This window comes from Panthera pardus, unplaced genomic scaffold (genome assembly GCF_024362965.1).
Source record: "Panthera pardus isolate Hobbes unplaced genomic scaffold, ASM2436296v1 HiC_scaffold_18, whole genome shotgun sequence".
Taxonomy (NCBI): domain Eukaryota; kingdom Metazoa; phylum Chordata; class Mammalia; order Carnivora; family Felidae; genus Panthera; species Panthera pardus.
This window is the reverse complement of record NW_026526743.1, coordinates 27,956,556-27,980,869: the sequence shown is the minus strand read 5'-3', so window position 1 is coordinate 27,980,869 and position 24,314 is coordinate 27,956,556. Positions and strand designations below refer to the sequence as shown.

General features: G+C 40.9%; 1 protein-coding gene and 1 non-coding gene across 6 annotated transcripts in view; one reads left to right on the top strand and one right to left on the bottom strand.

The window, feature by feature from the left end:
- LOC109270960 (nuclear receptor coactivator 5-like) overlaps window positions 1-24,314 on the top strand; it is an 87,052-nt gene that overhangs the window by 43,023 nt on the left and 19,715 nt on the right. For 3 of the 5 annotated variants that reach the window (XM_019455998.2, XM_019455999.2, XM_019456004.2), the window contains exons 3-6: window positions 16,600-16,680; window positions 19,213-19,295; window positions 19,447-19,573; window positions 23,634-23,833. In XM_019455998.2, the coding sequence (XP_019311543.2) occupies window positions 16,600-16,680; window positions 19,213-19,295; window positions 19,447-19,573; window positions 23,634-23,833 (491 nt within the window). The remainder of the gene's footprint in view (window positions 1-16,599; window positions 16,681-19,212; window positions 19,296-19,446; window positions 19,574-23,633; window positions 23,834-24,314) is intronic. The other 2 variants (XM_019456001.2, XM_019456002.2) reach the window with 1 other exon arrangement.
- On the bottom strand, window positions 3,054-3,262 carry LOC128778108 (small nucleolar RNA U3). Its single transcript, XR_008423483.1, has one exon. It is a non-coding gene; the product is annotated as a small nucleolar RNA U3 (small nucleolar RNA).

Below are 24,314 nucleotides of genomic sequence, written 5' to 3'. Positions count from 1 at the left end.
ATCATATGGTAGTTCTAATTTTAATTTTTTGAAGAGCTGCCAGACTATTTTCCTATTAGCTCTTGCACCATTTCATAATCCCGCCAACAGTACACAAAGGTTCCAACTGCTCCACAACCTCGCTAATACTTGTTTCTGTTTTTTTGATAGTAGCCATCTTAAAGGATATGAAGTGATATCGTGTGTGTGTGTGTGTGTGTGTGTGTGTGTGTGTGTGTGTGTGTGTAAGCTCTAGGTCCAATGTGGGGCTTGAACTCACAACCCGGAGATAAAGATTCACATGTTCTACTGAACTATCCAGACAGGCGCACCTTATTGTGGTTTTGATTTGTATTTCTTTGATGATTAGTGAAATTGAGTGTCTTTTCAGGTGCTGATTGCCTATTTGTATATATTGTTGGAGAAATGTCTATTCAGGTCCTTTGCCCATTTTTGGATTGGGTTATTTGTTTTTTGTTGTTGGGTTGTAGGATTTCTTTATATATTCAGCATATAAATCCCTTATTGGATATATGATTTGTAGATATTTTCCTCCATTTTGTGTGTTGCCTTTTCACCCTGTTTGCACAAGTTTTTTTTATTTGCACAAGTTTTTTTTATTTTGGTATAATCTAATTTATCTATTTTTTTCTTTTGTCATCCTTGCTTTTAATATCACATCCAAGAAATCATTGCCAAATCCAGTGACATAAAGCTTTCCCTCTGAGAGTTTTATAGCTTCAGGTCTTATATTTAAATCTTTGATCCACTTTGGGGCATCTGGGTGGCTCAGTCGGTTAAGCCTCTGACTCTTGGTTTCAGCTCAGGTTATGATCTCACGGTTCCTGAGTTTGAGTCCCACATTGGGCTCCATGCTGATAGTGTGGAGCCTGCTTGGGATTCTTTCTCTCCCTCTCTTTCTGCCTTCCCCTTCTCGCTCTCTCTGTCTCTCTCTCAAAAATAAGTAAATAAACTTAAAACAAATTTTTAAAAAATGAATAAATCTTTGATGCACTTTGAGTTAATTTTTGTATATGGTGTAAGATCAAAGGGTCCAACTTCATTCTCTTGTATATGGATGCTAGTTTTCCCAGCACAATTTGTTGAAAAGACTGTCCTTTTCCCATTGAATGGTCTTAGCACTTTCTAAAAATTATCTAAGCCTTACATGTGAGGGTATATTACTAGGCTTTCTGTTCTGTTCTTTTGGTCTACATGTCTATTTCTATGCCAGTATCACATTGTTGTTTTTTTTTTTTAATTTTTTTTTTAACGTTTATTTATTTTTGAGACAGAGAGAGACAGAGCATGAACGGGGGAGGGTCACAGAGAGAGGGAGACACAGAATCTGAAACAGGCTCCAGGCTCTGAGTTGTCGGCACAGAGCCCGACGCGGGGCTTGAACTCACGGACCGCGAGATCGTGACCTGAGCTGAAGTCGGACGCTTAACCGACCAAGCCACCCAGGCGCCCCAGTATCACATTGTTTTTATTATAGTGCTTTGTAATAAGTTTTGAAATCAGGAAGTGTGAAACTTCCAAGTTGGTTCAAGATTATTTTGGTTGTTTTGGGTCCCTTGGAATTCCATATGAATTTTAGGATGGAATTTTCATCTATAAAAAGTCATTGGGATTTTGGTAGGAATTGCTTTGAATCTGTAGATTGCTTCAGGTAGTATTGACATCTTAATAATACTAAATATTCCAATAAATTAACATGGGATATCTTTCCTATTGGTGTCTTCTTTAATTTCTTTCAAAAATACTTCATAGTTTTCAGTGTACAAGTCTTTTACCTCCTTGTTGAAGTTTATTCCTAAGTAGCCTATTCTTTTTGTTGATATTGTAAATGGAATTGTTCTCTTAATTTCCTCTCATATTGTTAATTGTTAGTATATAGAATTGCAACTAGTTTTTGCAAGCTGATTTTGTGTCTTGGAATTTAGCTTAATTTATTAGTTCTCACAGGAGAGATCATTACCTAAGTTGAAATCAAGAGTCAGACGCTCAACTGACTGAACCACCTAGGCACCCCTTCTAACAGGTTTTTTAAGTTATTTTTGGTGCAATCTCTATAGGGTTTTCCCTACATATATAACATCATTCCATTAACAGAAATAATTTTACTTCTTCTTTTCCTATTTGGGTGCCTTTTATTTCTTTCTCTTGCTTAATTGTTATGACTAGGACTTGCAGTCTTATACTGGAAAGAGATGGTGAGAGTGGACCTCTTTGTCTTGTTCCTGACCTTAGAGGGAAAGCCTGCAATCTTACCATTAAACATATTAGCTTTGGTCTCTTTCTATAAAGCCTTTATTATGTTGAGGTTGTTTTCTTGTATTCCTAGTTTGTAGAGTGGTTTCTTTGTTTTTAATTATGAAAGAGTGTTGAATTTTGTCAAAATGCTTTCTTCATCAGTTGAGACGATCATGTGAATTTTTCCTTCATCCTGTTAGTGCAGAGTATCACACTGATAGATTTTCATATGTTGAACCATCCTTGCATTGAGGTTATGGTGTATAATCATTTTATTTATTAAAAAAATTTTTTTTAATGTTTATTTTTGAGAGAGAGAGAGAGAGACAGACAGACAGACAGACAGACAGACAGAATGTGAGCAGGGAAGGGGCAGAGAGAGAGAGACACAGAATCTGAAGCAGGCTCCAGGCTCTGAGCTGTCAGCACAGAGCCCGACACGGGGCTCGAACTCATGAGCTGTGAGATCATGACTTGAGCTGAAGTCGGACACTTAACCGACTGAGCCACCCAGGTGCCCCAGTGTATAATCATTTTAATGTTCTGTATATAATCATTTTAATCCTGCTTGTTAATATTTTTTTGAAGATTTTTCCATCAGTGTTTATAAAGGACATTGATTTACAGTTGTAGTGTCTTTATCTGGTTTTGGTATCAGGGTAATGCTGGCTTTATAGAATGAGTGAGAAATTGTTCCCTGCTCTTCAATTTTTTGGAAGAGTTTGAGAAAGATCTGTGTTAATTCTTTAAAGCTTTGGTGGAATTCACTGGTGAAGCCCTCTGGTTTTGGGCTCTTCTTTATGGGAGTTGTTTGTTTGTTTGTTTTTGTTTTCTCCCTCTTGCTCTCCCAAAGGAAGAGAAGAATGATCATCAACAGCAAAAGACAGCTGCAGAAGCAACACCCAGAGCCACCTTCATCCTCAGGAGAGAATGCTATACCTCCTTCTCATGGTTTTGGGTACTCTACACATTCAGAGAAACTTCTGTAGTAACAAATTCTAGGAATGATCCCTGAAAGTATAGTCTTTTGTGGAGGTTTTAAATTAATGATTCAATCTTCTTACTCATTACATGTCTTTTCAGATTTTTTATTTGTTCATGATTCAGTCTTGGTAGGTTGTGCGTTTCTAGGAATTTGTCCAATTCTTCTCGGTTATCCATTTGTGGTATATAATTGCTCATAGTGCTCTCTTATAATCCTTTTTTTTTTTTTTTTAAATGTAAAACTGGTAGTAGTGTCCTCTCTTTTATATCTGATTTTAGTTATTTATGTTCTTTCTTTTTTGTCTTTTAGCTAAAGGCTTATTAATTTTGTTGATCTTTTCAAAGAACCAACTCTTGGTTTTATTGATTTTTTTTTTCCACAATTGTTTTTCTAGTCTTTATTTTATTTATCTCTGATCTAATCTTTATTATTTCCTTCCTCCTAGCTTTGGGTTATTTGTTCTTTTTTCTAGTTCCTTTTTTTTTTAATGTTTATTTTGAGAGACAGAGAGAGACAGGGGGAGAGAGAGAGAGAGAGAGAGAGAGAGGGAGAGGGAGAGGGAGAATTCCAAGCAGACTCCACACTGGGAGCCCAGAACCTGATATGGGGCTCAGACTCACGAACCATAAGATCATGACCTGATCTGAAATCAAGAGTGGGATACTAACTGACTGAGCCACCTAGGTGCCCCTTCTTTTTCTAGTTCTTAAGTGGTAAAGTTAGGTTGTTGATTTGAGATCTTTTTAAATTAAATGTTTACAGCTCTCCTTTTTTCTCTTAGCATTACTTTCACTGCATTTCAGAAGTTTTCATCTTCATTTGTCTCAGGTATTTTCTGATTTTCACTGTAGTTTCTTTGACCCTTTGGTGTTTAAAAGGGGGGGGAATTTCCCCATTTTTATGGATTTTTCAGTTTTTCTTTCTTTCTTTAATTTTTTTCTTAACATTTATTTTTGAGAGACAGAGACAGAGAACAAGCAGGGGAGGAACAGAGAGAGAGGGAGACACAGAATCCAAAGCAGGCTCCAGACTCTGAGCTGTCAGCACAGAGCGCCACACGGGGCTCGAACTCACAAACGGTGAGATCATGACCTGAGCCGGAGTCAGTTGCTTAACCGACTGAGCCACCCAGGTGTCCCTGATCTCCATGTTTTTAAATTTATTAAGACTTGTTTTGTGACCTAACATGGTATATCCTTAAGAATATTCAACGTGTACTTGAAAAATGCATATTCTGCTATTGTTGGGTTGAGTGTTCTATAGTGGTTGATGCCTCTTAATTCTTAAATCTATATGTTCCCTCATCTTTTTTTTTTTTTCTAATATTTTGTTGTTATTGAAGAAGCAGGTGCTTTGTTTTCTAGGGTTTTCCACAGGCTATGCCAGTTGCCTCTTATGGTGTCATTTAACTTGTCTTTCTGCCTCTTGTATTTCCTATAAATTATAGGCAGATATAGATGTGTGACAGGATTCGGGTTCTTTTTTGGCAACATAATTCCATAGGTGATATACACTTCTATTGAAAAGAACCTAATGCCTAGTTGTCCTATATATGTTGTTAGCAACCATTGATTTAAAAAAAATTTTTTTTTTTAACTTTTAAAGTTCATTTTATTTATTTTGAGAGAGAAAGAGAGCACAATCAAGGAAAGGGTAGAGAGAGGGGGAGAGAGAGAATCCCAGGCAGGCTCCATACTGTCAGTGCAGAGCCCAACGTGGGGCTTGAACTCATGAACTGAGAGATTGTGACCCGAGCCGAAACCAAGAGTCAGGCACTCAACTGACCGAGCCATGCAGGCACCCCAGCAACCATTGATTTTTATCTGTGTCCATTCATTTACTGGTTGTTGCAGGATGTTTGATAATTTATTATTTGATTATTCTCTCATTATTTATTAGGTGGACTACTTATATAATACCCCCTTATAAACAGTTTGGTTATTCTCAGATATGGTTCCAATTGGAAAGAAAAATCATTCATCTTTACAGTCCCTTTTAATTAAAAAATTTTTTTAATGTTTATTTTTGAGAGAGAGAAAGGGACACAATGCAAATGGAAGAGGGGCAGATAGAGGGAGATACAGTATCCCAAGCAGGCTCCAGCCTCTGAGCTGTCAGCACAGAGCCCAATGCTGGGCTCGAACTCACAAACCGTGTACCACAAGATCGTGACCTGAGCTACAGTCGGATGTTTAACCGACTGAGCCACCCAGGTGCCCCTTTATAGTCCCTTTTAAAAGGAAAATGCACAACATTAAATGTATATATTATTGTAAGAAGGTTCCCTAATTTCAGATATGCAAAAGTGCAAGTTTTACATTTGAGAAAAATACAGTAGTGGTGGTCATAATTGACCTTGAGTAGCCAAGAAACAGACAAATGATGAAAAACTATTTCAGTTATTAAAGAAGGACGGGATGGGTCTAGTACATTTTATTTACAAAGGCTTATTGGAAAAAGCTTAAAGTGGGGGTGTCTGAGTGGCTCAGTTGGTTAAGTGTCCAACTTTGGCTCAGGTCATAATCTCACGGTTTGTGAGTTGGAGCCCCCCCATTGGGCTCCATGCTGATGGTGTGGAGCCTATTTGGGATTTTTTTTCCTCTCCCTCTCTCTGCCCTTCCCCATGTGTGTACGTTCTCTCTCTTTCTCTCTCTATCAAAATAAACTTTAAAAAGAAAAAGCTTAAAGTGAAATCTTTGACACTATGTGTGTATGTGAACTATCTTATATGTTACCTGTATGATATGTAAGATATCTTACATATCTAACATGTAATATGTTTTGTTTATTGGTAATATATCAATATATTGGGATTTACATGGAATATATAGAAGAGTAAAAGCACTAGAAGTAATTTTTCCATGTTTATGCAGCATATTCTAAGGAAGAGAGACACATGATCTGGCAGATATGAATGCATTGCTGGGGAGGTACATTCCAGAAGTGACTGGTATGTAGTGAAGAGAGCATTTGACTGAGGGTCAGGATATTGGAGTTAAGTGCTGCCTACTGTTGACCTTGTTACGTTGAGTTTTGTCAGCATGTGTTGAATGAATGGATAAACCACCCTCTTTGCTTCCTTAGCATTAGTTTACTTCCCTATAAAATACAGAGGTCTCTGTCTACTCTACTGAGTGTAGCCGGTACAGATGGCATAGTGGATATAAAGATTGTACTGTTCTGTGCAGGTGTTGTATTGGTGGCGGTGGGGGGGGGGGGGGCGGGAGTCAAATGTTCTATGGTGGAAGAAGTCAAATGTTCTAGGTTCTAGATTGGATGTCTGACTCCTTATTACATGTTAGCCAAACAGTCTTTGGATTTCCATTTTAGTTTTTTGGTTACTTGTTATCAGGAGTGAGGGAGGTCTAAGTGTTCCGGTCACTGAAAGATACGTTGAAAATTAATGAATTGGTCCTTGGACTTGGAAATTGGGATCTGTGGGTTGGATTGTTGTGAACTTGTTTCCTGGACCTGATCACACCTGTGTGATTTGGGAGACTATCTGGCTTCTGAACCTGCAAAGCTGAAGACCTATGCAGACCTTTACCAAAGTCAAGATTACCTCATGGGGCCTTTTAGCTAACCTGGGCTTTACTGCCAACCATCTGAAAACTGTTGCGATTAGATTTTTCCTGGGGAAGTCCTGGAAAAGTTACAAAATCAGAAGTTATAAAATCAGAAATTGCTTATGAAGATAAATTCCCTATTTTATATTCCCGAAATATTTTTTAGTGTCTTGGGATGACATTTTCTTCATTAGTGTAACCTCTCTCCTTTTTTTTTTTATGTTTATTTATTTAATTTTGAGAGAGCAAGTGAGCACACATGAGCAAGGGAGAGGCAGAGAGAATCCCAAGCAGGCTCCGTGCTGCAGCATGGACCCTGACAAGGGGCTTGATCTCACGAACTGTGAGGTCATGACCTGAGCCAAAATCAAGACTTGGATGCTTTTTTTTTTTTCTTAACGTTCATTTATTATTGAGAGAGAGAGAGAGAGAGAGAGAGAGAAAGACAAAGCATGAGCAGGGGAGGGTCAGAGAGAGAGGGAGACACAGAATCTGAAGCAGGCTCCAGGCTCCGAGCTGTCAGCACAGAGCCTGATGCTGGGGCTCGAACTCACAGACTGTGAGATCATGCCCTGGGCCGAAGTCGCACGCTCAACCGACTGAGCCACCCAGGCACCCCCATCATTAGTATAATCTGAATATGGTAGAGGATGTGCATACCTGCACACATGTTTATGTGTATATATGACGTTTCTAGTTACATTAATTCATGAAAGTAGTTTCCACGAGTTAAGCATGACCGTGCAACTGCTTTGAAGAGTGTGGCACTCACTCCAGTACTTCCAGTACTGGAACCAGGGTTCAGTACTTCCTCCAGTATGATCTTAGGTTCTTTTTGCAAATGCCCACAGGACCCTGAAAGAATTAGAATATATTCGTTTTCTAGGACCTCCATAACAAAGAACCACAAACTAAGTAGCTCAAAATGATAGACATTTACTCTCACAGTTCTGGAGGCCAGAAGTCTGAAATCAAGGTGTCAGCAGGGTTGGTTCCTTCTGGAGGCTCTGAGGGAGAACCTGTTCCATGCCTCTCTTCTAGCTTCTGGCTGGTGTAGTCAGTGCTGGGCATTTCTTGGCTTGGAGCTGCATCATTCCAGTCTCTGCCTCTGTAGTCACATGGTGTTCTCTCCCTGGGTCTTTGTGTCAAATTTTCCTTTTATGCCCAAATTTCCCAATGAGACTGGTGTTTGGATTAGGATCTACCCTAATCCAGCATGACCTCATCTGGATTACATCTACAAAGACCCTCTTTTCAAATAAAGTCATAGTCATGGGTACCAGGGGACACAATTCAGCCCACAACAGAGAGTAAACTGAATGTTTAAAGTGGCACTTTGAAATTGTTTTACCTTGGAGGAAGTAACATTCTTACTGAAGACTCAGGTCACATATCCTGTTGTCATATTGTGTTTGAGTTTTGGGGAGCAGGGGACGGTACAATAGATAGTTCTTGAAGTTTAAGGTCATGCTCTTTTTACCACAGAAGAGGAATCTGAAAGCACTGAGTACTTTCCATTTTGTTAATTTCTTTTTTTTTTTTTTTTTTTTAATTTTTTAAATGTTTATATATTTTTGAGAGAGAGAAAGACAGAGTGTGAGCTGGGGAAGGGCAGAGAGAGAGGGAGACAGATTCCGAAGCAGGTTCCAGATTCTGAGCTGTCTGCACTGAGCCAGATGTGGGGCTTGAACCCATGAACTGTAAGATGATGACCTGAGCTGAAGTCTGATGCTCAACCGACTGAGCCACCCAGGCGCCCCCATATTGTTCATTTCTGATAAAGTTTTGAATCACTTCGTTTTTTTTCCTTAAAAAATTAAAACTTTCAGGGTACCCGGCTAGCTCAGTCAGTGGAGCATGTGACTCCTGATCTCAGGGTTGTGAGTTTGAGCCCCATGTTTGGTGTAGAGATTGCTTAAAAATAAAATCTTAAAAAAAATTTTTTTAAAACCTGTTTATAGCAGTTTTTACCATTTGTGTTTGTTTTTTGGGAATGTCCTTAATTCCCACTAAGAATGCCTCTTAAAGATGGTATATGGTATAAATGAGTTCAAGATCTGGGTTGCCTTTGTAACTTTGATTGTTTTCTTAGTTGTGTGCTTTTTTGAGGGCTATAAGCCCAACACAGGCTCGATTTCACAAACCGTGAGACCATGACCTAAGCCAAAACCAAGAGTCAGATGCCTAACTGACTGAGCAACCCAGGCACCCCATGAGGGCTAGAATTTTAAAATCTTATGTCAACTTATCCTTAGGCCTGTGGGGTTAGTATTGATGGACTCTCTTATTTGAGGAATTGAAGCCTTCTAAAGTGTGTAAGTATTTAGAGCATGCTATTTACTGGGCTCTGGGTGAATTGAGAAAGGACACATTTTGAAATTCATGCTTAGCAGATTTTAGGTGCTCAACAGTTACTTATCAATAAATGAAATTGGATTCTTATTTAGTTGTCCCTGAGCACATGTTGAAAGGTTGCCAAACAGGTATAATGAGTAGGGAATCCCTGATATCTTTAGCTGAAAAGATACTAAAGAGGAAGGATTGAGTTAAAAACAGAACCATCTAGGGGTGCTTGGGTGGCTCAGTCTGTTGAGCATCTGACTCTTGATTTCAGGTCAGGTCATGATCCTAGGGTAGGGAGATCGAGCCCCCTGTTGGGCTCTGAGTTGGGCGTAGAGCCTGCTTAAGATTCTCCTTCTTGCACTCTGCTTGCTGTCTCTCTCAAAAAAAAAAAAAAAAAAAATAGAGTCATCTATCTGATGTGGCAGGGTATTCATGTCTCTCCATTTACACACAACCATTCATAGGGTTTTCTAGCACTTGGGGCTGGTTTCAGGTGATCAGTTAAAGCCTAAAAAGTATCTGATTTGACCTAAAAGATCTCACTCCTGTTTGTCACCTGCTAGATGACTTTTGATTACTGGTGTCAACATTTTGTCCTTTTATTTTTTTCACTTATGTTTATAGAAAGGATGTATATAAAGATGCAATAAAATATTCAAGTTGTTGACCCAAATAAACATTGTTATTCAGAAAAAGCTGTTGAGGTTGCTGAGAATGAGTATGGGCTCCCAGGTTCCTTGTGGGCAACTTGAAGTGTTGGATGACAGTGGTTGATGGATCCTGGCTTCTGGGTATGGTGGTCACAAAACGCAGAGGACGTTCTAGTTCTGGTTCCTGTAACTGGAAAACCTGGAAAGTTACCTAACCCCTCAAGACTTCATTGTTTTCATGTGCTAAATGAGAAGGGTTGGGCTCTATGAAACCTGAAGGTCTGTGGAGTTTTAGAGTTAAAAAATCATTCATTTTAGCAAATTCATTCTATAGTTATTCATTAAACACTCATGGTGTGGCAAGTTCTGTTCCGATTGCTGGGGAAATGGTAAACAGACAGATAAAAATCTCTGTCTTCTAGAAGCTTACCTTCCTGCTTGGGATGAGTTGACACAAATAAGTAAAAATATGTAGTATGTGACCAGTGCTCCTCAACACTGTTGGGTCATCAAAAACAAGGAAAGTCTGAGAAACTGGCCCAGCCAAGAGGAGCCTAGGGAGACCTGAAGACAAAATGGAATGTGGTATCCTGAATGGGATCCTAGACCAGAAAAAAAGACAGTAGTAAAAACTGAGGAAATCAGAATAAAGTATGGACTTCTTTCAATAATAGCATATCAGTATTGGTTCACTGGTTATAACAGATGTACCTCAAGTGTAAGATGTTAGTAATAGGGGAGACTCAATGTAGGTTATATGGGAACTATCTTACATAGGACCGTCTTTATAATTTTTCTGAAAATCTACAACTGTCCTAGAAACAAAAAGTTTGTTTTTAAAATGTGTGTGTGTGTGTGTGTGTGTGTGTGTGTGTGACATGGAGAAAAGTGAAGCTTGGTCAGAGGGGCAGGGAGCACAGGTTGTGGGGAAAGTGAGGGGGGGGCCCCACCAGAGGCAGTGACAATCGGGCAAAGCCCTGGATGGAAGTGAGGGAGTAGCCATTGGGTATTTGGGGTGAGGGGGTGTGTAAGACAGAGGGACCTGCAAGGGGCAAGGGCCTCCTGGAACGAGCAAGTAAAAGGCATGCTGGTTGCCATGGGGGGGGGAGCCCCCCAGGAGTGGAGGTGGAAACAGAGAATTAGGTCGGAAGGGTGGGGGCTGGGCATTAGGAATCTTTTAAGTCCGAGTCAGGACTTTGGCATCGACTCTGGACCAGATGCGGGCAAAGCCATGGGCCTGGCCTTCTTCCCTGTGGCATGGATCCCACATCACATGGCCCTCCTTTCACAGGCTTCTGAAAGTTACCACTTGAGGGCCTCGTTAGGCTTTAGAGCAAGGTTTGGAAACTACAGCCGTGGGCCAAATCCTATCCCACTGGGTTCTCTGCAAAGCTGTACAAAGGTGAGCTTGTACCTTTTCCCTCCCTCCACTCCGTGAGGTTGTTTCATACATTCATAGACAATTTGTAATTGTTTTGTCACATTTTGTATTCCATCCTGGGATCCTCTCGACTTCCTAAATGATTTGTTAAAATCTGCATACATTAAGGTTCAGTCTTTATGCTGTGAAGTTCAGTGGGTTTTGACAAATGCATAGTGTCACGTATCCACCATCACTGTATCATGCAGAATAATTTCACTGCCTGGAAAAAAACCCCGTGCTTCACCTATTCAACTCCATGCTGTCAAATCTCCGGCAACCACTGATCCTTTCACCCATCTCTATGGTTTTTCCTTTTCCAGCGTGTCATATAATTGGAACCATATAGTATGTAGCCTGTTTAGACTGGCTTCTTTCACTTAGCAGTATGCATTTAAGATTTATCCAAGTCTTTTTGTGGCTTGGTAGCTCTTTTCTTTTGATCACTTAATAATACTCATTGTCTGGATGTGCCACAGTTTGCTTATCTGTTTCACCTATTGAAGGGCGTCTTGGTTGCTTCCAGTTTTGGGCCGTTATGAATAAAGCTGCTATAAACATTCATGTGGAGGTTTTTGTGTGGACATACGTTTTCAAATCAGTTGGGTGTGATTGCTGAATCACAAGGTAACGCTGTGTTTAGCTGTGTATTCACTCTGCTTTTGAGACTATCATAAAAGAAGCCTATGACTTTTTTTGGTTTGGGTCCTTTGACAGTGCCATGGTACTACTCTCTTCCTATTTCTGGAGGCTTGATTGAAATTTCTCCAGAGGAGCGTTAAAATTCAAATTGTTTTCAGTGAAATTTGAAATTATGATGGAACTTCTAAGAGTAGATTCTTAAAAATCTTTTTAATTTTAAAATTTATCCCCAGTGGGTCCTACCCTGAGAACTTAATAGATCAGCTGTCTAATAAGTTGAAGTAATTGAGATACAATAGTAACAAGTTAAAAATAATCGTACCAGCATTCCTGGAGGCTTTGGGAGTGACATGTACATTTAATTTGAAACAGTGAGGAAGTGTTTCCACAGATTCTCTTTCCATAGATGTGTAAAGTTCTCTCCATATAAAGACATCAGAATCTGCATGATTTCTGACCAGCACCAAAACTTGAAACACATTGAAAACACACTGATGTTGGGGCACCAGGCTGGCTCAGGTGGAATGGTGTGCGACTCTTGATCTTGGGGTTGTGAGTTCGAGCCCCCCGTTGGGCATAGGGATTACTTAAAAATAAATAAGTAAGGGCACCTGGGTGGCTCAGTCAGTTAAACGTTCGACTTAGGCTCAGGTCTTGATCTCACAGCTGGTGGTTCAATCCTTGCATCAGCACAGAGCCAGCTTTCCATCCTCTGTCCCCTTCCCCTCCCCTCCCCTGCTCTCTCTCTCTTTCAAAAGTAAATAAACATTTAAATAAGTAAGTAAACTTAAAAAAAGAGAGAGAAAAAAAACAGTGATGTTAAAGAAGGAAAAAAATGAAGCCAAAAAGAGGCTTGGATTTTTTTCAGCTTTATTGATATATGACTGTTGATGCATAATAGTGATGTATAATAATACACTGCACATATTTAAAATGTACAACTTGAGGGGCACCTGGGTGGCTCAGATGGTTAAGCACCAGACTTTAGCTCAGGTCATGATCTCATGGTTTGCAGGTTCGAGTCCCGCATCGGGCTCTGTGTTGACAGCTCAGAGCCTGGAGCCTGCTTTAGATTCTGTGTCTCCCTCTCTTTCTGCCCCTACCCCACTTGCATTCTCTCTCTCTCTCTCTCTCTCTCTCTTTCTCAAAAATAAACATTAAAAAAAAGTTTTAAATGTACAACTTGAGTTTTGACATGTGGATGTCAGACCAGCAACTACAATCAAGATAATGAACACAACTGTCATCCCCCAAAGTTTCCTTATTTGCAGCTATAAGTCCCCCTTCTCTTGGCAACAACTGATCTGTCACTTTTATCACGACAGATTAATTTGTACTTTTCAGGAATTTATATGAATTATATATTATATAATTTATATAAATTATTTAAATGGAATCATATAGTATATTTTTATGGAGGAGAAGTTTCTGGTTTCTTTTTTTTTTGTTTCTTTCAGAATAATTATTTTGAGATACATCCATATCTGTGGGCGGATCAGTATATCATTTCTTTGTTGATGATTAGTATTCCATTTTGTGGTGCTATGGACTGTGTTCTCTATAATCGTACGTTGAAGCCTAACCCCCAACTTGACTGTATTTGGAGATAGGGCTTTTAGGAGCTGATTAAGGTTAAATGAGGTCAAAAGGGTGGGGTCCTAATCTGGTAGGTTTGTTGGCCTTATAAAGGAAGAGGAATAGTGGGGGTGCTTGGGTGGCTCAGTGGGTTGGGTGTCTGACTTTAGCTCAAGTCATGATCTCACAGCTGTGAGTTCAAGCCCGTGGTTTGTGAGTTCAAGCTCCATATCAGGCTCTGTGCTGACAGCTCGGAGCCTGGAGCCTGCTTCGGATTCTGTGTTTCCCTCTTTCTCTGCCCCCCCCCCCCCCAATAAATAAACATAAAAAAAAAAAAAAAGAGGAATAGTGATCTCTCTCTCCATGTGTATGCACTGAGGCAGGGCTATGTGAGGACATAGCAAGGAGGTGGCCCCAGTAAGCCAGGAAGAGAACTCTCACTAGGCCTGGACCATGCTGACATTCTGGTGCTAGACTTCCAGCCTCCAGGACTCTGATGAATAAATTTCTGTGGTTTTAGCCATCCAGCTGATGGTGTTTTGCTACAGTGGCCTAGGCAGGCTAAGACTATGGATACACAGTTTGTTTTCCCATCCTCTTGTTGGACATTTCCCATTTTGGGCTATCACAAATGAAGATGCTGTGAACATTCATACACAAATTTTTGTGTAGACATGTGCTTTCATTTTTATCGGGTCTAGGAATGGACTGGCTGGATTATGTGTTTCACTTTTTAAAAAGCTGCCAGACGATTTTCTGAAGTGATTATACCATTTTGCTTTCGGACTGTTGGCGTATGAGAACTCTGGTTCTTCCACGTCAGTCTTTGCTCTTACTTAGGTGGTCCATCCAAAGGTAGACCTGGATGGCCTGCTGAGACATGGCCAGGAGAGACATGGAAAGGAAAGAAATCAGCCGTGTCACTGTGGAACCCTCTGCCATATTTGTTATGTTCTCGAATGAGAATTTTTTATGCCTACATGAATTTACTTTCCATAAAAATATAGAATGACTTAATATCTTTATCCCTTATATTTGTCCTTCTTTTATTGCTGTTTGTTTTTGTTCTGTCTTGTTTTCTTTACTTGCAGACCTCCTGGGTTAATCCCAGAGTTTCTGGGCTATGGGATATTAGAGGGAGCCTGGGTTTTAGTGTCAGACACACCTGGGTTTGAATTTGGACTTTATTGCTAAGCTGTGTGTGGCAAGTCATGTAGCCTGACTCTCAGTTTTCTCATCTGTTTCTAAAAAGTGTGGGGAGGTTGACATTATCCAGCTTGTGTGGTTGTTATAAGGCTTAAATATAATGCATTTGAAAGCATCTTCGTTGAGCATGTTGGAAACTGTATTCATTTCCCAAGATATATGTGTAATTAGAAGTTCCATTTTCTATTTGACCTTCTACCCACTGAGTAGGAGAGGAATTGAAGTTTTAATGGGTGCCACCAATTAGCGGGAGGCCCTGAGGAGATGGCGAAATACAGTGGCATTGCCAGGACTTGGTGTAACCTTGCCATATTTAATAACATCCAAGCCTTCCTTTGGCCATTGTATTGTGAATATATTTCACATGCCTGTTTATGTGCTTACACAAAGACAATTCCTGCCTGAGTGTGATTCCTTTAAGCAGTCCATTTGGGAACCCCCAGCTTATACGCTACTTAGGGGATGTTTTTAAGGAGGAGAAAAGGAACATACCGTGGCTCTGGGACGGATGTTTCTCAGGCCTCTGGGATCCCAGCCAGCGTACGCGTCTGCCTCTCTCAGTGCTTGGGCTTCAGTGTTTGAGCGCAGGCCTTTTGGCCTGCGGAATCCTTTGTCCAGCTGGCTGAGGTCCGTTGAGTGCTTGGGGCCTTCCCTCCCGTGGAGAAGTGGGAAGTTATTCTTTGATGGCTGGGCCAGACTGCTCATCTGATGTTACTGGAGTTTGAAAGGTTGTCCTGGTAGTCAAGTGGTTGGCATTAGTGTGGCCGGGATAGGCTGGGGTGGGAACTGCAAGGGGAGGGGATGGTCCCAGCGAGGCGGGAAATGTGGGTGTCAGTAGGCACTGGATTTGTTTTGCCAGGTGAGGGTGTCTGGGGGGCTTCTCTCCCCTGCCCGACCGCTGGGTTCCAAGTGTCCTGCAGCGTTTCTCCTTAGAGCCGGCTGGCTTTCTTGGCATCATTCAGTCTAGTTGCTAGGAAGCCGAATAAGGCAAATGCAACTTCCTTTTGACTTACTCACATTGAACCATCTGCTTATTCCTTCTCATGGCCTTCAAACTTGGCTAGGATCATTGAGAAGAGGGTCGAGTGGAGCATCTGTGCTCCTGATCCTTTTTGGAAAAGGAAAGCTTTCTAATAACTCTTTAACCCTCTCGGTCCAAATTCATAATAGTTAAATCTTGTTTAGCCCCTTGTTTCTTTCAGCTAACAATTGGGAACAGGCATTTTCTTCTTAGGTTTTGCCCCTTATTTTTGTCTTAGATTTAGATTTATGTTATTTGTTAACCACATGACTTTTAAATGAGGGGGACAGTGTCGACGTGTGTCAAATGCATTTGGTATGTAAACATAACAGTGGTCTTAATAGAGGACCTTTAGTACTTAGAATTGATGCACACAAATCATTCAAGCATGTTCTTTCATAAGCACCATTGTGGAGTTAGTGCCAGATATATTAAAGGTGGCAGATAATTCATGAAAATTTATGGTGATGTTGGTGGGAACATCTACCAAAGAGAATCTTAAAAAAAAAAAAAAAAAAAAACCCACAGAGATTTTTTTTTTAATTACCAAACACCACCAACATTACATTCTTACTTTTTTTTGTTGTTTTTTTTGCTTTTAGTTTTAATTCAGTTCACTGGGGCAAATCACATTCATTATGTTGAAGCCCCTTTCTGCTGGTAAATTTATAATGGTCTTCTTTTCTTGTGACAGAACTGTGCCTTCAGTGGTCCACTCTGGAAAAGCAGTTGTGCAAACAAACTAGACAAAAATAGAAATAAGCATTACAAACTAGAATAGAGGCTCTGGGAAAAAAAAAAAAAAAGTCTTGAGGAAAGCATTGTTTGAGTTTTTGAAATTCAGTTTAACTGAAGATTTAATCACCTCTGAGTGTACCAGGACTGTGGAAACTAATGTGTGGGCTATGGGAAATAATTTCTTCTTAAGTGTAATTTTGTCTTTGTTGGTTTTTTAGCAGCAAGCCGTATAAACCTTTGCTGCCGACTTCTTATTCTCCCCAAGAGGGCTACTTAGAGGAGGGTGAAGACATGCTAAGGTAAAGTTTTATTGTTGTGGCTCAATTTGCTAAAAGCTTTAGTAGTAATTTAGATGTGTTCTTACTGTGCAGACTTATGTGTTTGTTAAAATTGATGCTATTAATATTTGCTTTTTGGGAAGTCCCTCAGGTCAGCTTGATCATATTAAGCCATTCTGCTTTAACTTCTCCCTCTCCATAGTCGTTTGGACTCTAGTAACTAAAATAGACCTGCAGGCTGATGGGACTCGGCCACCCGAGCCACTCAGGGGAGCCTCATTTGGGTGACTGGCTGGCCCTCCACTCCCTTCTTCCACACCGCCCCACCTTTTTTCTGCTACCATCTAACTGTGCTCCGAATATGGAAATTTACTTTATTATGAGATGAATCAGTATTCTCGTATAATATAAAGTCACATAAAAATGGCTTATCTCCCCCCCCGCCCCCCCAAGGAATAGATAAACAGATGTAAAAGTGTTTGATAGTAAAAAGTGAAAATCCCTTTCAGAACCCTCCCTGGCTTTTTCCCCCTTATTTTTAACCTGAAATGGCTCACAGTGCTATATTGTTCCGGAATTCGTTTCTTTCACATAACAGTATGTGAGGGAGGATTATTCATCCTCGTTGTTTTTGACCACTGTGTAGTATTCCAAAGTATGTAAACCAGTTCTGAAGGTGGTCTTACTTAGTTTCCTGTGTCTTTTATATTCAGCTGTGGATTCTCTAAGTAACTAAGTAGGTAAATCAACATGGCACTTCAGGATTTTCGCTTTGGATCTACCTCTAGTTTTGGTAAAAGCAAGTTTTCCTTGAACTGTATTTGAATTGATTTTTATATGTATGAACCTTGACAGGGCCTCTCTCTTGCCTGCATTAAAGATGAGATTTGTGTCAGATTAGATTAATAATTCAAAATTGAAAAATGCCTTCCTTGACTGCGGAAGCACTTGGAAGTGTAGAATTCAGGAGTGACTATTAATTGGGGGTCAGTCTCTCTCAGGTAACATTTCCTGACAGTGAGGCTCAGAATACTTGCACTGGTAGGTGATCTTTGGAAGGACTGGTTTTCTTAGCTCTGGTGTGAAGGAAACCTGAAGGCAGAAATGGGTGATAGTGGCTCACATCTATTGAGGGCCTGCTCTGCATCAGACACTGTTCTAAGGGATTTACCTGCATTAACTCATTTAATCTTCATAGCAGTGCTTCCAGGTAGGTTCTAATAGCCCCATTTTCCAGGTGGGGAAACTGAGACATGATGGTGTTAAGTAACTCGTTCAAGCTTACCCAATTAGTAAGTGACAGCACTGAGACTCCTACCTAGGCAGTTGCAAATTTCAACATCATACTGCCTTTCCTGGATGGCCACGTACCAGCTTCTGGGGCACTCCCCAACCCCGTCTAATTACTTAGCGTGGCGGTGGGCAGTTTACATACCACTTCGTTAAAAGAAAGTGTATGAAGTTTGAGGGAAAGCCGGCAAGAACACACCCTAGCAAGGGTTGGAGAAAGCAGGCAGCTTAAGAAATGGCCTCTGGAGTCAATGGTTAGTGTTTGTCAGAGATAGTAGACAAAGATAAAGCCTGCTTGAGGGGAGGAAACACTCTTGTCTAGCTCAGGATTCTCAAGCAGTAGGAGAGGCATGGATTCAAGCAAAAGCTTTGCCTCTGAAAGTCTGGAGCTACGTCTCTGCTGTGTCAGGAAATTGGATGTGGACAAGAACCCGAATGAAAATCGTACAGGGGCAGAGCAAAGGGATTGACGTTTGCTGGCAGCTTGCTGAATAGTCATGGTTCGACTGAGCGTGTTCCATGGCTGCTTTGCCATGCGGCGTGATGCCCCTGGTGAGAAAGGAACTAATTGCTGCCTGCCGAGGTGGTTCTCTCCCTGGCAGGACATTCCTTGTGGACAGACACATTGGTGTCTGGATGCTGGAGAGCCGCAGTAAAAATGCCTGATTTAGGGTGTAGAGTGCACCGAATTCCCCCTTTCTTCTGTTAAATCACAGCAAAGGGGACTACTTTAGATGGCTAATAGATTACCCAGCATCTGTGCACTATTTTGCATGCCTTTAGCATGGGAAAATAGCTTGCTCACAGGAGCCGTAGACTGTTTAGGAGTAAAGTGAGCAGATCTTGTTGACTCATTTTTTTACCCATATCCAATGAAGACCTTCAGAGATAAGCACCTCAAAGGATACACACATCTGGTAAAATGGTCTCTTCTCCTTTAAAATAAACACCTTGAAGTCTGAGTCTGTCTCTTTTCTGTATAGGCCTGACTTGACAAAGATCGGTGGCTCCATATAGTACTTTTCATCGTAACAGGCAAGAGGAAGTGAATGGGAGGGAGCAGAAAAATCCCAGAAACTCACAGTATTCTAAAATGAGCACAGATTATTGAGTGACTTTTTACCTCTGTGTAGACACAGCCTTTATTTTGGTGCATATGGATTGTGCTAGGTGGCCTGGTATTTATTTTTTTGGCTTTTGGGGACACACTTATAGAGGGAAACTATGTTTGCACAAACTATTCTATTTTCATGCATCCAATAGCATTAAAGAATTATGGCAGAATGTGGCTGATTATTCAAAAAGGAATGAAGAGAACCATGAGCGATACCAGTCCACTCAGTTAGGTAAGAGTCTTGCTGAGAAGCTACTTCCCTTTTCCTCATCTGTTCCTTCTAGAGGGGTTGCCATTCACTTCCACTTTTGTAAAAAACCCTGAGAACCTTCAGTGATTGCCTTTGCCCTTGCGAAAACATGAATACGTCAATATTTTTTTAGGGGATGCCAGCGGCAGGAACACATGGAAAGAAGAGCTTTTCCAGCACTTTTATCAAGTGGTTCAGAAAGCCCGTGATCGAGAGAGGCCTTCAGATTGCGTTATTGTTTCTATCAACAACGAACAGAGGTGTATATTTATTTCTTTTTATCCTGTCGAATGAGAATGTGTACAAATGGAATTATTAAGTAGTCAGCCTTACAATACATAAGTCACTGAGAGTTGAAAGACTTTCAAAATGTCGCTAGAACACTGCTCTATGAATTACAAGAATGTGCTGCTGGGTTTACCAAACTGGTGACAGAGGCATCTGGATGGGGAGGTTTCTGACAATGACTGTCTTACTCAGTTTTCTGTATTGCTTGACTTTTCTATAATGAATATCTATCAATTTTATAATCAGGAAAAAAAAAACAAAAACAAAAAAACCAAGGCTATTTTCAGGGCTGGGTTCCGTGTGCCAGGCGCTATTCTAGGCTCTGGGGATACTTTAATGAACATAACAGACAAACGTTTGCCTTGGGGCACAGACAGTCTAGTGTAGGATGCCACAAATTGGCCTCACTGAAATTTCAGACAAGGGTTCCTCATTTCTTAGCTGCTTGTTGAATTCCTTTCAGCCTGCATCCTTGCTGTTTTTCCTTCAATGTGGGATGCCTTATCCTTCTTCTCCACCTGAAACTCATGCAGGCCAACTAACACTTGTTACTTGTGTAGGCCACCTAATACCTGTAACTCAGGCAGCTCACTTAAGCGCAGTTGTGGCCTGGTCACCTGCTCTCTTGGCTCTCTCCAGCTTGTCCTTTGGGTCCGTGTAGTGCCCTGACCTTGCGCACCATTGGCTGGCACTTGAAGGCAGACAGGGGACTTAGTGTGTGATGGTAATTGTGTCTCTGGATTATGTCGGGTTTCGTAGTGCTTGGCAAGGAGCATGTAGACAAATGATTGGTTGGAAGCATACACACTTAACTCCAGGCTAGGTACTGAGTGAGTGAAACTGCACACCCCAGACATGATAACTAATCATTCCTGACCAGGAGACCAGGCATGCACAAAACATAACTCAGCATAAGGCAGCATTGGTTTTCTTTATGAGAAAATTGGCAATCTTAAAATGACTCAGAATTCTTGCTTATTCTGTGATATCTGCTTTACAGAAATCTAACTTATTTGTAGATATAGGATCTTTACTGGTGAAGTTTGTGAAAGCAAACTTACAGCTTCATCTCGTTTAGAGGGTATTTAGGTTGGATCTTGAGGGACAGCATCCTGGAAGAAGTGAGGTCAGTCATAGCATGGGGAGAGTGGGAGAGGCCAGTTCCTTTTACATTAGAAAATTATAGGATTTCCCTTTAATAATTGAAAGACAACCAGACATGGCCTGGATTAAGCTGATCATCTGGTAATTCAAACCAGTTTTGAACAAGAGGCAGTAAGAGCTCAGCATGCACAGTAGCTTGGTTTTCCCTCAACATTTAGCAACTGTGGTACAATAGTTTGGATCAGCCAGGGAAACTGCGTTAATCTTTGACTAAATCAGTTTTCTCGGAACTTGTAGCAAGCGTCACGTCTGACCTGTAGCGCCTTGTACCGTTTTCAGAATTGTGGGCTCCAGCGTCGTTCGACTCCCGAACCCGGATGCCCTTGCTGCTCTCCCGTCTTCAGAGCCAGGCCTGCTGGGTGTTGATTGGAGTGCAGCACTATGTGGTGGAGAGGAGTCCTCGAGATTGCTTTTCTTCTCCCCCTCCATCTGGGGTGGTATTCAGAAACCGCTCCTCCGCCCGGCATCCTGCAGTTCTGGCAGCTAGCCATGGATTAGGACCCTCAGTGGGTGCAGCTTAGGGACTCCTCGGCCGCACGCAGGCTGCATCTGCCAGGGAGTCCGAGAACTAGGCCACGCTGCCTGCTCTGTTGTCACTCTGATGTTGGAAAGATTTGCAGTGATATATTGGTTGGCTAAATTCATTCTTTTATACTCCAAAACAGTAATTAATTTTCAAATGATACCCTCCAGCATGAGTTATTATTGTGATAGTTTTAACTCATAGGCTCTCACTCTGTAAATATGAACCATGTCTTGTTGTTCTTGTTTTCCTCTTGAATTTACTTTCTGCAATCATCTATACTCTCCTAAATCGCCTGGAAAGCATTTTTTCCTGCCATCATTTTAATTGTTTTTTAATTTTTTTTTTTTTTTTAATTTTTTTTTCAACGTTTTTTATTTATTTTTGGGACAGAGAGAGACAGAGCATGAACGGGGGAGGGGCAGAGAGAGAGGGAGACACAGAATCGGAAGCAGGCTCCAGGCTCCGAGCCATCAGCCCAGAGCCTGATGCGGGGCTCGAACTCACAGACCGCGAGATCGTGACCTGGCTGAAGTCGGACGCTTAACCGACTGCGCCACCCAGGCGCCCCTGTTTTTTAATTTTTTAAAGTTTATTTATTTTCAGAAAGACAGAGACAGTGTGAGGAGGGGAGGGGTAGTGAGAGAGAGGCAGAGGGAGAGAGGAAGAGGGAGAGGGAGAGAAGCCCAAGCAGGCTCCACACTATCAGCGCAGAGCCCGATGTGGGGCTTGAACTCATGAACCATGACGTGACCTGAGCTGAAATCAAGAGTCAGACGCTTAACCGACTGAGCCACCCAGGAGCCCCTCATTTTAATTTTTAATTCACAGAACATGCATTTAATGTGTACCTGTTCTATGTAAAACTCTGTGCTAAAGCACAGTGAGGAACATACAGATAATTAAGTGGCAATTCCTCTTTTCTACCTCATGCAGCCTAATAAGATAAAACATGTGCTTAAATAACAAGTGGAAGATGGAGTATGTTAAGAGTTGTTCCTGCTCTAAGCAGAGGATACGTAAGAGGAGGAGTATACTACCATTGCAGGGTCCTTGGTTTCAGGGATTAGTGTCATTTGAGGTTTCTAAGTTTTCATTCAGGTTTCTTTCTCTTTTTTTTTAATCTTTAAATTTTTATTAATTTTGATTTTTTTTTAGAGAGAGAGAGCACTCGACCAAGCACACGAGCTGCGGGGAGGGGCAGAGGGAGAGAGAGAGAATCCCAAGCAGGCTCCACACTCAACCAGGGGTCTGACGCAGGGCTCAGTCTCACTCCTGTGAGATCATGACCTGAGCAGAAATTAAGAGTCAGGTGCTCAACCGACTGAGCCACCCAGGCACCCCTCTATTCAGGTTTCTGAGCAAGTATCGGGCACAAGGGAAGCATAAACCTGAAGGAGAGGTCTGGGGTAGATTCTTTATGACTTGAAGACTGAGGCTGAGAAAATGGGAGATGAGATGACTCTGGGGTTTGATCCCAGGTTGGTTATGGGATGCTTGATATTAACTGAGATGGTTAACTCCAGCATTATCCATTTATTCTCTCTCTTTTTTTTTTTCTTTGCCATGCATTTATTTGTTTGTTTATTTGCTTATTTATTTAAGTAAACTCTACCCCCAATGTGGGGCTCAAACCTCATGATCAAGTGTCACATGTTCCACCATCTGAGCCAGCCAGGCACCCTCATCTGTTTACTCTTCAGCAAGGAGTTGTCTCAATGGTAGTGATCTTAAGAAATACTGGTCTGTCCCAGGAACTAATTGTAATTGAGCATTCTGTTATTTTTCTGAAGATAATAGTCTTATCTCTTCTTTACAATAAATCCTAATTTTTCTTTCATGTACTTAAATTGAAATGACTTCATCAAATAACCCCGGAATGATTCCATTTTGAAAAATGCTGACCACATTTGTGGTGTGTATGCAGTGTATCATGTCATACAAAAACACAACTTTGACATATTTAGCTTTCTTTATAAAATTCTGTACATAGTCAACCATTTGAGGATACCACATTTTCGGAAAGGAAAGTTTCCTTTGGGTAGAGTTGCCTCCAGTTCTCTTAACTGATCCCATCAGACAGATAATGTACTATTGGTTGTTTTCAAGTGTGTCTAAGAATGAAAACAAGTTGTACAGCATGCATGATTTTTGAAAAACTACAGCATCTTTCACTTCACTTATCCAAGTTCAGTAAAAATATAGTATCTTACACTTCACTTACTTAAATTTGTCATCAAAATATCTATGGAACACCTGCTTGGTGACGTATTTTTTTTCCCTTTTGTTTGATTGAAAATAACCTACCTGTTTCTTGTGTGTGTGACGTTTTGTTTGTTTTTAAGGGACTACGCAACAGGCATAGGTCATCAGTTGCAGGATCATGGCCTTATGGTGGAAATGATTCACCTCTCCTCGGAATCGAGTCTTACGCGAGCACTCCAGGAAGTTAAAGATGATGGGTCCCCATTTTGCATTCTTGTCGAACAGTCTAATGTAGAACTTTCCTCTTGCACCGTAATTATACTTGATGAGTCTATCAAAAGTAAGTTAAGCTTAATCTAGAACTATCACTTAAAATAGATCCTGCTTTAAAAATATAATAGTTTTTCTTTGTATGCTAGTACACTTTGAAGATTCACATTTGTCAGTAACTAAACTGGATCTAGTTGAGGAAAAAGTGACTTGAATAGGTATCACAAAATACTCTCCTGTGTATCAGAGGTGATTGAAACAAATCATCTTCATTGCTCCTTACTTGTCAGGATATATTGTTCAAAATATTGTGTAAAAAGTCAATTCTCTCTCTCTTTTTTTAATGTTTATTTATTTTGAGAGAGAGAGCGTGCGAGCAGGTGAGGGACAGAGGGAGAGGGGGAATCCCAAAGCAATGGGGCTCGAGCCCATGAACCGTGAGATCATGACCTAAGCTGAAATTAAGAATCAGACGTTTAACCTACTGAGCCACCCAGGCACCCCCACAAGTCAGTTTTCTTACGTAAAACATTTTGACCAAATCTCACCAC